General features: G+C 60.2%; 1 protein-coding gene across 1 annotated transcript; it reads left to right on the forward strand.

Annotated features, from left to right (window-relative positions):
• Positions 1–590: 590 nt before the first annotated feature.
• On the forward strand, positions 591–9,893 carry LOC142595419 (calcium/calmodulin-dependent protein kinase type IV-like). The gene is made up of 11 exons (XM_075723441.1): positions 591–688; positions 4,504–4,582; positions 4,868–4,930; positions 7,279–7,361; positions 7,542–7,614; positions 8,146–8,236; positions 8,341–8,415; positions 8,643–8,718; positions 8,874–9,000; positions 9,119–9,271; positions 9,669–9,893. The coding sequence occupies exons 1-11, from the start codon at positions 591–593 to the stop codon at positions 9,891–9,893; spliced, it is 1,143 nt and encodes a 380-aa protein (XP_075579556.1).
• Positions 9,894–12,190: the final 2,297 nt, after the last annotated feature.

Raw genomic sequence — 12,190 nt, forward strand, 5'->3', positions numbered from 1 at the left:
GCCCACCCTCCGCAGAGCCGCCCCGCGCCGGGGATGAGGCAGCGCCGAGGGGGACACGGCTCCGCCGTGCAGCGACGCCGCGGCTAACGGTACGTGCCGGGTTCCCAAATCCGACCCAAATATTAAGGGGTCTGCGAGGACCTGCGGCGGGAGGCGTGCTCCCCAGGCCGGCGGGCGTACTTGGTGTCGGGGTGGTTTTTGCAGGAATCGGGGTGCAAACACCCCAATGTGCTGGGGGTTTGGGTGCAGGGTCCGGCCTGCTGGGCTCTGAAAAGCCAAGGCAGCCCCAGAAGGATGGGGATGGGGTGGGAAATGGGGGGGGAGTGCGGGAGCCCGGTGTGAAAAGCTTTGGGGGGACGCAACATAGGCGAGGGCGGGGGGGTATTATGTCCAAAAAGGCAGCGTACGTGCCTGGTGGGAAGGAGATTTGTGGCGGTGACTTCATCACGCTCGATAATCCCAAGTGCTGCTTTTTGCTGGGCCATCTGGGCGCTCGCAGGCGTGGGGGGCAGCGAGGCGGGGGAGGCCGTGGCCATGTCTGAGCCTCTTCTTCTGAGCAGCTGGCGGGAGCTCGCCGCCCCCGGCCCGCCATGCCCTCCTCCAAGACCGGCAGTGAGTACTGGATCGACGGGTCCCACCGCGAGATGACCCTGGAAGATTTCTACGTCGTGGGACCCGAGCTGGGACGGTAGCGGCTGCCGGGGGGTGGGCAGGGGCTGGCGGGGGCAGGAGCCCGCCTCGCACGGGACCGTGTCCCCGTCGGGGCAGGGGCTGGCCTGGTGGGGAGAGGGAGGGATGGAGGGAGGGATAAGGGGGGGGAAATGGAGGGAGACCCCGTCCTCACGTGTGAGCTGGGGGCTTGGGATCTGTCGCGACGCTGCAGCGGTGGTTTCGGGAGCGCTCCCTGCGGGTTTGCGGGACGGGGCCCGGGTTCCCCGTGCGCGTGGAGCTGCGCGTTGCTTGCCCCCGTGGTGGGGAGCGGGCTCGTGGCGAGACCTGTCGCCCCTCTGAGCAGCCCAAGGTTTCGGGGAGGTGGGCGATGGCAGGGCGTGGGGCTGCGGTGGGGCCCTGCCGCGGCAGCCCCCTGCGAAGGACGGGTAGCGTGAGCCCCTGCAAAGGGACACGGCCCCAGGGGGGATTTATTCCCAGATCTGGGTTTGTCCCCCTGGGTCGGAAAGCTGCGCCGGGGGTACCGGCTGCGTCCCCGCGGCCGCGGGGCATGCGGTGGTGCTGACGGGAGCCGCTTTGGCAGACGCCGGCTGCTTGGTGGAGGCTCTCGTGATGTATTTATTAGAGGTCCTACTGTAAATCCTCATCGGCAGGGAACATCAGGGCTGGCTTGCCAGGCCCCGCGGGCGCTGCGCGCCATTCCTGGGGCTGCCAGGAGATGCGCGGTTTAAACCTGCCCGCAGGCAGCGCCCACCTCTGCGTCCCCGGCGGGTTTGCCCTCGCCGCTGGCACACACCGCCCTGGCGCTGCCGTCCTCCGCGGCAGCTCGGCCCTTTCCCAGCCTTCGTGGGGCCCTCGGGATGCGGCGTCCGGGGGAGCCCAGGGCCAGTGCCAAATGGGGGCTGCGACGCATCCTGGAGATGCCCAGACCCAGCTCCCATGTCCGGCGGAGGAGAGCGGCAGCGCTGGCACCGAGGAGCTCCCGTGCTGGGAGCGCTCCCAACCGGAGGGTGGGTGACAAGGGGCAGCCGTGACCCAGGGCCCCCAGGGGTGCAAGGGGGTGCTGCGAGCCTGCGTGTGCAAAATTGGACAGTCCCCTTTGAGGGGGGGCTCCGGGCTGTGCCGGCAGAGAGGAGGCAGTGCCGCGCGCCAAGCTCTGGCTCTGAAGCCGATGTTTTTGGTGGCGGCGGTTCAGGCGGGGCCAGCCCCAGTTATCCGCAGGGTTTCCATCTTCTCTTCTCCAAAGAGAAGGCTTTGAGCCTGAAAAAGAGCAGCTTTGGTAAAAGCAGGTATTTAGGGCTGCTTAGCGAGGTGTGGCCAGTGTCAGCTCAGGGCTCGGCAGCACGAAGCCCTGCACAGACCGATGTAGGACACGGGGACAGGCTCTGAGCCCTGGACCCCCTCTCGACCACCCTTCCATCCTTCCATCCATCCATCCAGTTTCAGCATCCAGGTTTAAATCAAACCGGTCTCAGTCTTGGAGCCGTCTGCTCGTGGCTGCACGCCCGGCGCTTTGGGCACATGGTGGGAGCCGGCACGGTGGGAGCCCGCTTGCCACGCGTGGCTTTCACTTAGTGCCTCTCTGCCGCGGCGCACCGAAGCTGCCCAAGCCGCCGTGCCGCGCTGCGAGGTCGGATCCTGCTCTGGCCTTAGAAGCCGCAGGGAGCAGGGGATGGATGGAGGGAGTGCGGGGTGGCCGTCCCACCAGCCGTGCTGCCATGCCAGCGGGGAGGACCCAGCCTGAGGTGCCCCGGGGGTGACTCGGAGCAAGCTGGGGGGCTGCTCTCGGCCGTCGCAGCGTGGCCGTGGGCAGCAGCACCCAGCCGGGGGGCACGGCTCGGCCGCGGATTCACACCATCCTCCCCGCAGCCCGGCCCCGGCGCGTGGCAGGCTGCACGTGCCCCCGACGCCGGGCCAGGCTCTCTCAGCAAATCCCATTGTTCGACATTTTCCAGTTCATCTGTAAAGCAAATGCAATTATCTCCTGTCGCAGTCAAGGTTGATTGCGGATATTTATTTGAGGCCTTAAGCAGCAGCGAGCGGCGGCGGCTGGGGCCGGCGGGGCAAGGGGCCGGGGGGTAGCGAATGCCGGCGTGAATGCAGTCGCTGCCGTAATTGGGAACACGCAAGGGGCAGCCGGTGCCGTGCCATGGGCACAGCAGGCGACGCTGCATCCGAGGAGCAACCCCAGCACCTCCTAAATGCCGAGCCGAGGGCTTCTAAACGATCTTGTTGGCAGCAGGAATCAGGCTGCAAATTGTCTGCGCGGAAAAATCTGGCTGGACAGCGGGAGGGCGAGAGGCGCCGGGTCCGGGCTGGGGTTCGGCCATGGCGAGGGGGTGTGAGGAGGAGGAGGGGGGGCTGCCGGGTCCTGCCCCCGCGCCCAGCCCGGCTGGGAAGTCAGGATAACAACCAGGCATCCGCTGCGCGCAGAGAGGCGGCGGCAGGGCGGAGCGCTGCTGGTTTACTGCAAACCACTCGGAGCATTTGGGACCCGTGCATGCCGGGAGCTGAGCCCCGGCTGCGGGAGGGCTGCCGGAGCCAGGGGAGATGCTCGTGGCTTTTTGTCCCACTGGAACCACGTTTTTGTTGCGGTCGCAGCAGCAGTGATGCCATTTTGGGTTCAAATTGAAGCTTTCTGCCCATTTTCCTGAGCTGGAGAAGAGGAGAGTGATAGCCACCTCTCCCCTCCAAGCGTGAGCAATTTGCTTGCAAATTGCTTTTTATTTGCAAAATAAAATTTCATAGGAAACGTTGAGCAAAAGGAAGAAAATGTTTTGAAAATGGCCAAGGTCTAGAATTGCCGGCTTTCGCTCGCCCCGCAGCATCCCCAGGCCCCGCAGCATCCCCAGGCGCCGCGGTACCCGGCTCTGCCGTTGCCATAGGAACACGATTCCCAAGTTCAGCCGGATGAGTTGCAAAATCCGCTCTCGTTTTTCAAGCAAATCTCTTTCTTTCACGAGAGCACCCCGGGGAGCGCCGGCGGCGCTGGGGCCTTCGGCATGTGGTGCTGCAGCGAAAGGTCGCTTGCAGCCACGCTGTGGGTTGGTCTTGGTCTCGGGGGAGATTTTGGTGCAAAAAATGGCCCCTGGGCGCACAGGGCTGGCTTTTCGGGGTCGGTGCTTGCCTGGGCCAAGGGCACGGGCAGGCGGGGATGCCGTGTGCCTCGAGGCAGAGCCTGAACTCGGTCCCAGAAGACGGCAAAGCCAAAGAGCAATAAAACGTGGTCGATTACTTGGGGGCGAGAATTAATCTGCTCCGAGGAGCCAGGCAGCAAAGATGAAATTGCAAACGAGGCCTGTAATGGCCTGAAGCAATGGGTTGATTTCACTGTCCAGTGGTTAGAAAACGTTATTAACTAGATCTAAAAATCACTGGCGGCTGGGGGGCACTGCTGGGGGTTTAACGGGAGCGAACGCTCTTGTAATTCGGAGCGGTTTAACCTGGCGGGGAGGTTTTGTGGCGGTGCGGGATTGCCCCGTGTGCCGTGGCCTCGCCGGCGCCGCGGGGACGCAGCCGGGGTGGGACCCTGACAACATCCCTGCGGTCCCGGCTGAGGTTGTCCTCGTGGCTGCGAGCGGGGAGAAGGAGGCTCTGTCCCGTCGTGCAAGCCGCTTAAGGATTTAAACCCTCTGTAGGACTCGGTTTTAATTAAAATGGCTTTACCTGGGAAAGCTGGACATGATGCAGGGAGCGGGAGGCACAGGGGGAAGATGCACGCTGAGCTCCCAGGGTCTGGTGCTGGCAAAGGTGGGTGGGGGGCATGGGGTGAGCGGGACCCCGCTCCGTCCCGGCCGCGTCCAGGCCACCTCACGCACCTCCGCCCTCCCGCAGGGGAGCCACCTCGGTGGTGTACAGCTGCGAGGAGAAGGGCACGGGCACCCCGTACGCCGCCAAGATACTGAAGAAGACGGTGAGTGGCGGTGGGTGGGGGGCTGCGGGGTGTGCGTGGGGGGTCTCTGCTCGGCTCCCAGAGCACCTTGGCACCGGTGCGGCACTGGGATGGGCACGGGGCCGTCGGCAGCGTTGCTCCCGTGGTCAAGGGGTCCTGGATGGAGAAAAGCGCCGGGATTTGGGCTGGGGGTGCAGCAGGCTGGGGGGTACTGGGTGCATGGGAGGGGTCTATGCATGGTGGGGGGGCCAGACCCAGACCCGGCAGCAGAGGTAACACCACTTCCATGTGGGCTCTGCTTTCCAGATTGACAAAAAGATCGTGAGGACGGAGATCGGGGTCCTGCTGCGGCTCTCGCACCCCAATATCGTGAGTATGACCCCGCGGGAAATCCTGCCTGCACCCCATGTCCCCTTCCCGCCCTGCAGACAGGCTGCCCGCTCCTCGCCACGGCACGGTGCCTCCCCGCTCGCTGCCGCATGAAACTCCTGGTCCTTGCAGTGCCTTTGAGCTTCCCAGCTCCGATATCGAGGGCCGGGGCCCCCCTGTCCTCCCCCCTGTCCCCTGGCCTGAGACTTCCATTTGGTAAGCAATTTCCATCGAGGAGATCAAATGAATACCACAGAAAATTGCCCATCTGTAATGAATCCTGCAAGGGGAGATAAAAGGGGAGGACGGGGCCGCGGGTGCTGGGCGCTGTGTCCCGGCGCAGCCGGCTGCCGTTTCTCTTGCTCAGTGCTCAGGGGATAAGGATGGCTCGGCTGGAACAATTTGCAACGCCCAGGAGCAGATCTAATTGCCGCCGGTGTCAGCAGAGCTGGCCGTGTCGGCCCCTCTGCAATGGCAGGGGGCTCGGGGGCTCTGTGCCCCCCATCCCTCCACCTGCCAAAAAGGCTTATTCCCGGCTGCTTAGTTCCACCGGCAAATTGCAAAAGCATCTCAGAGATGACCCGAGTTAAAGAAATAACACAAAAAAAGCCACCTGGCAGCTGCTGCTGCTGCAGCGCTGGGGGCTGGCTCTGCGGAGGTGCGACAGAGCCCACTCCAATTGAGTTCATGGCTGGGACATCGCCAGGACATCACCAGGACATCGCCAGGACATCGCCTCGTCGCTGGCTGCTGCTGCCCAAGCTGCCATTTTTTTGCAGTATGGCTCAAAACCCTGGACACGGCTGCTTCCAGCCCAGCCCGTGTCAACCGTCCTTGGAGCAATAAGGCTCTGCTCTCTGGAGGAGCCCCAGCGGGGATATCCTGCCCGCCTGCTGTCATCCAAACCTTGATGCAAGAGATGAAGCCAAAGGAAATCAAAAAATGAGGATGGTGGGGGCAAACGGGCTGGAGCCAGGGCATCCCGAAGCCCCCAGGCCAGCTCGGCGTGGGCCTGCCTTGGGCATTGGGGTATTTCAGCATTTTGGGTCAATCGGGCGCTTCAGCCTTTTCCACGGAGACGCTTCCCCCATCCCAGGACGTTTGGGCAGACACAGGGACAGCAGCCAGGATGGGGATCGCCTGCTCGGAGCAGCCCGGGAGGATGCTCGGCTGATATCGGCCATGGGTGGGGAGAGGCTCCTCTCTGATGCGCTATCAGAAACGCAACAGAAAATTCAGCTTCTGCCCTCCCTCCTCCTTTACTCTCCAGGCAACGGCACCACGGAGACGTGGAGGAGGAACCAGCTGGACAGTTTTAATACTTAAATCACTTGAGTTTTCCATAGGGTTCTGCTCGCTCCCCAGTTCAAGTGATTTTCGAAGAAGAGATGCTCCGTTTCATTATTTACGCTGGTGCCGTCTGCGCGCTCTCTATCGTTCAGCACCAACCTCAACAGCGGATGATAATAGGATTGTAAACTTTTGAAGTTAATAGGAAAATTATAGTGCTTCCGTGTATTATTATAATGCAATAAGCTGCCACATAGTGTCTCTCACCCTGCGGGGTATCACGGCTTGTCACCCAGCCTATGAAGGTAATGATTAAAGCCCCATGAAATTCGCAGTGTCACAAAAGTCTTAAGAAGCATGAAATTCTCTGTTTTCCATTAAAAAAAATTGCATTTTGACGTAGTTTTAAGAGAGACCTGTTAATTCTAGATTTGCTGCAGTGGCACAAAGGTCTCGTGCAGACAAGCTCACCTCGTGTGGGAGCTAAAAAACTAAAAATCAGGAGAAAATTACTGTTTCTTTAGTGCCTCTTCTGCTGCAAAATGGTCCAAGGGACGTTTCCAAAAGCAGTTGCGGGTCCCAGGTCCCGGTCCCAGAGGCGGCTTTGGCCCCTCCGGGCTCCGTGCGTCTCTCCTGCATCCCTGCAAGTGCAGATGTGCAGGATCCGTCCCGGGAGGGAGGAGGGCAGGGCTTTGCCGGGCGTCGCTCCCACGCCACGGGGCTGGACGGAGGCACCCGAGGAGGCACCCAGGGTGCCAGCGCAGCCGGCGACTTTGCCAAATGAAGAAGCTTTCGGTGAGCTCCTCTTCCAGCTGACGAGCTTGGAGGCACGAAGAGGATAAAGGCGCCACGTGCCTGCCTCTTCCCATTCTCAGCATCGCCTTTAATGCACAACGAAGTGAGCGGGGCTGTTCCAAACCATTAAAAAAATTCAAAGAAATCAAAAGGCAAGGAGGGGAATGTGCCGGCAGCCCCGACAAATCCCTTAGAGCCCGGCGGTCGCGTGCTCCTCCTGGCGCAGCTCCCGCATCCCGCATCCCTCCTGTCGCCCCGTTCAGATCAAGCTGAAGGAGATCTTCGAGACGCCCTCCGAGATCGCGCTCGTGCTGGAGCTGGTGACGGGAGGAGAGCTCTTCGACAGGTACGCCCGGCCCCGCGATCCCCATCCCGGCTCCTAACGAAGCGGGGGACAAATCTCACCCCGATGCCGGGGAGAGGATGAGGATGGGAGGGGCTGACGCACGCCGTGGCTGGGGGGACGGGGGGTGAGGGGGGTCCGTGCGGGGCAGGGCGCTGCCGCGCTGACCCCCTGTGCCTGCAGGATCGTGGAGAGGGGTTTCTACAGCGAGCGGGACGCGGCCCACGTCGTCAAGCAGATCCTGGAAGCCGTTTCGGTAACGTGCCCCCGCCGCGTCCTCCCCCAGGCCCTGGGGACGGCCCGGCGAGGGGGTCCCTGCGTGGCTCGGGGGTGTCGCTGCGGGGGGCTGCGCCCTCCTAAATACTCCCGGGAGAGGCGTCGAGAGCCGCACCGTCCCAAATACCCCTGGGGAGAGGCGTTTGCCTGCTCGCCCGTGGCCCTCCGAGGGCATTGCTGGCGGAGGCAACTCTTCTGCTCCGCGTTTGTTTGGGAGGGATGAAGGAGAGGAGGGAGGAAGGTCAGCACGGGCCGGCTGGAAATGGAGTTTCTATGGCAACGGGAGGGCTTAAAAATGGAAAATTCATAACGGGAAATGTCCTTCCCGTGCCTCGGCAGCCCCGGCGCTGCAGGTGTTGGGTGTTTCCAAAGAAATAGTCGGGCGAGTTGGTCCTGTGTTCGTGCCAGGTCCCGGATCGCTGCCACCTCCTCCCGAATTCTGTCCGAAGCAGACAGGGCTTCCCTGCCCCTTCCCGTCCTTCCCGCATCCCTGCTTTCCCTCTCTCTGTAGTATTTGCACGAAAACGGAGTCGTCCACCGCGACCTGAAGCCGGAGAACCTGCTCTACGCAGACCTGTCCCCCGATGCTCCCCTTAAAATCGGTGGGTTTGCCGGGGGCCCCCCCGGGCGGGGGTGTCGTGGCACGAGGGGGGTTAATGGCACCTCTCCCTGACGGCAGCACCGCTCCCCTCTGTGTCCCTCCAAGGTGACTTCGGGCTCTCCAAGATCGTGGACGAACAGGACACCATGAAAACCGTCTGCGGGACGCCGGGGTACTGCGGTGAGCGGGAGGGAAGAGGCTGGGGGGGTGGGAGGGAGACCCGGGGAGGCTGCGCCCTGCCTGAGGCCGCACACAGCTCGGTGCAGGGATGGCGAGCGGCTGCGCTGGGCTCGGGAGATGCTGACGGTGCCCAGGGGGTTTTTTCCTCTGCTGTGAGGTTGCCACCGTGGCCGCGCTGCCGGGAGCTCCTCACCCCCGTGCATTTGAACCCTAAACTCTGCTTCCAGCCCCCGAAATCCTCCACGGGTGCCCGTATGGCCCCGAAGTGGATATGTGGTCCGTGGGCGTCATCACCTACATCCTGTGAGTACCGCTGCCGGGGCCCCGCGGGCGGTGAAACCGCGGCGGCGAGACGCTTTGCTCCACCTTGGTCCGCCGCGAGCAGCCGGCAAACGCCGGCACGGCTGCGCCGCGGGGCCCAGGCAGCGGCACGTAGCTCCTCTCTCCCGTGCTCGCAGGCTCTGCGGCTTCGAGCCGTTCTTCGACCCGCGAGGGGACCAGTACATGTACAGCCGCATCCTCACCTGCGACTACGAGTTCGTGTCCCCGTGGTGGGATGAGGTTTCCCTCAACGCCAAGGACTTGGTGAGCGAGCCTCGGGGCTGCTGAGCATGAAGGCTTCAGATCAATGCTTGTGACGATAACAAAACTATAGGGGTGTTTAACAAACGAAGCCTTTTCGTACGTCTGAAATTGGTTACAGGTCAAAAAATTGATCGTCCTGGACCCCCAGAAGAGACTGACCGTCTACCAGGCTCTGGAGCATCCCTGGGTCACCGGGAAAGCCGCTAAATTTGCTCACATGGACAGCACGCAGAAGAAACTGCAGGAATTTAATGCCAGGCGGAAACTGAAGGTAAGGTGAAAAAGCCCCGTTAACCCCCGGGGGTGGCTCGTGTTCATGTCCCCTCGTGCAAATGGCTGGGGCCACCGAGAGCCCCTCTCGCTGGGTTTTAAGGACCCTGCCCCGAGCAAATAAATGTTCAGGGACACGTGGCAGCTCGGGGGGCTGGCTCGGGGAGGGGGGTGAAGGACGACGGAGCAGCTCCTTGCGCAGCTGCGTCCCCAGGCAGGGGCAAGTGCTGCAGGGAAAAGCCGTGCCCGAGGCGGAGGGCTTCCCAGCTCAGCGTAGCTGAAGGAGCCGGCACCGTCTCCCCTTCCGCACGCTCCGGGGGCTCGAGCGCCTCGGGAGCGGCATCGAAGGGGAGAAACACACGCCAACCACTGCTCCTGCCGCTGTGCCTTTGCAACAGGCCGCCATGAAAGCCGTGGTGGCTTCCAGCCGCTTGGGCAACCACGGGCACCACGACTGGTCCCGCAGCGGGCGTAGCCAGGGGGGCTCCCGGGGTTCCTGCCTGCCCCAGGGGACGGGGACCGCCGGCCCCGAAGCCACCGCCGCCGAGGACCTCGACGCTTTCCAGAGCGACTGCCCCGCCGTGCCCAAGGTTCCCATGAACGGCGCCGGCCGCAAGAGCTAATGCGCTCGGCACCGCCGCCGGCTCGCCACGGCGTCGACAAGCAATATCCCACTGACCCTTGGACGCTGGCACCGGGAGAGGCGGGGGAAGCCGGGAGGGGGGGACGGGAGCACCCCGAGTGTAGGTGTGCGTCGGGAGCCCGTGGTCTGTGGTGTGGAGCATCCTTATCTAGTGTCCTGTTGCCAGTGCAGTCGTACCTGGTCGCTGTGAGTGTGTGTCTGTACGGACCCGACGGAGGAAACAAAGCTGGTGACTCGGTCTTCCGACAAATTAACAGTTTTGCCCACTGTGGCTTGAAAAGATCCCAAGTGGCTTAAAAGCGGGGAGCAAACAGCAGAAAAAGGATTTCTTTCACCTTCCCTACAAGGGCAGCGAGTTGCCTTTACAACAGAGTTTTCTAAGCTCCTGTAAATAGTCCTGACGGGTTTCTTTGCTTAGGGGAGAGGGTGCGTCTGGATTATCGACTGGCCATCGACGTTGCACCTGCAGTCGCTGCTACAAGACCCAGCTGTAGGCTTACCGCGTATTAGGCAAGGTTTGTAGGAGCCTTTGAACCCAGCTGTTTGATCCTCTCCGCAGAAAAAGTGTTTGCCACTGGTTCCTTTATTATCTCTAGACCGTAGATGACCTCCGCTTGATTTGTGCTTTTGTTCCACTCCAGTTTCATTTCTTCCCATGTTCAGTCTTGCTGTGGATACGCGATGGTGGTAGGGTTGTCACGAACCGGGAATGCTGGCTCGTCCGGCCTCTGCGCTGGCGTTCCAGGTTATGATTTACACCATGAGTTTTAACGAAGAACAATGCAACTCTTTCTACGGCGCGTTGTAAGACTTTGTAATACGTAACGGTGCTGCTGTTTCCTGCGTGAGGACAATGAGTTTATACGTACTTTCTTTGTTTTTTTTAAGACGCATGAAATCAGCTGACAGATTTCTTGAAAAGAATTTTTTTAGGCAGTTATTTACCATGCCACAGGATAAGCATTTGCAGATTTTAATACATAACAAGTGATCGGACGGGAAAAGCCATATTATGCGTGAGGGATTACAGAAAGCCGGGCGCGAGGTTTGCTAACCCGAGGCAATGACCGTGACCTGCACCCCTCGCAGTTTGGGCCATACACATGTAACAGTGTGTTTGGGGGGGAAAAAAAAAATCTCAACTGGAGAAGAACGAAATTTGTACATGAGGTTAATTTGTCCAGGGTGGGGACGTACAACCCAGTGGTTGATATGGGAGGGGCTGCAAACAAAAATGAAAATTCTGCTGAAGCTGGACGCCGCCTTTACAGACACCCGGCTCGGCGCAGAGCGTGGGTCAGCGGGTCGGAGCTGTAATCAGAGCGGCAGGATGGCGAATGTAACACAGCGACTTTCATATTTATTTACAGCGCAGGCAGAAATCATGAAGACTACGTGTAAGGGCTGATCCATACGTGTGATCCATACCGTATGAAGCTCATTTATGTTTAGGGTGCTTGTAAAGCCGACTACAGAGGAGAGATCGAATGTTCAAGAGGGTTTTTTAATTAGAAAAATATTAGGTCTCAACCAGAAATGTGCTTTTTTTTTTTTTTTTTTTTAAAACTAACGGTCATACCTTCAACGGGGAAGCAGATGCACGGCAAGATTTCACTTTGGAGAAAGCAAACGCTGGTAACATGGGAGAATGTTTAGGCGAGGGAAAGATTATTTCTTTTGCTTTGCGTTTCGCAGGCGGGGCAGCTGTTTTCTCTCCTTTTTTTAGTATAGAGGGCTGAACCTTGCAGCGTGCTGAACTCGGGTCTTTATCCTATGCTTAGGGTAACTCTCCGTCCTTCGAGCTCTGTGATGGGTCCCCATTTACTCCAGAGGGGCCAGGACTCCAACTTTAACTGTGTTGTTTACTAACCCAGGTCTTAAAAGACTATTTTATATCCTTTGACATCAAATACTTATTTAAAGGCCTTGCAGGACCAGGCCAGAGCCCTCAGCACACCCAGCGCCTGCGAATCAGAGATCGGTGCTGGGAAGCGCTGGGTAACGTTGCCCTGCCTGCAGACCACTCCTCACCCTGCAGAATAATGGGAAATAAGGTATCAATTACCTACAGCGAGTAACGAAGTGTCTTCAGCGATGGAAGGCACCCGAGGGAACTCTGCAAGCAAAAAAGGGAGTTTGCCCCTGATGTTATGTCAACAAAGTGTTATTCACAAATATCAGTACTTAAAAGGGAGAAAAAAAAAACGCACTCCTGGGAGTCAAGCAAATAGGAGACGCCATTTTGGTCTGCATACCGTTTTCAGAATGTGTTTTACT

This window comes from Pelecanus crispus, chromosome 20 (genome assembly GCF_030463565.1).
Source record: "Pelecanus crispus isolate bPelCri1 chromosome 20, bPelCri1.pri, whole genome shotgun sequence".
In the NCBI taxonomy this organism is placed as follows: domain Eukaryota; kingdom Metazoa; phylum Chordata; class Aves; order Pelecaniformes; family Pelecanidae; genus Pelecanus; species Pelecanus crispus.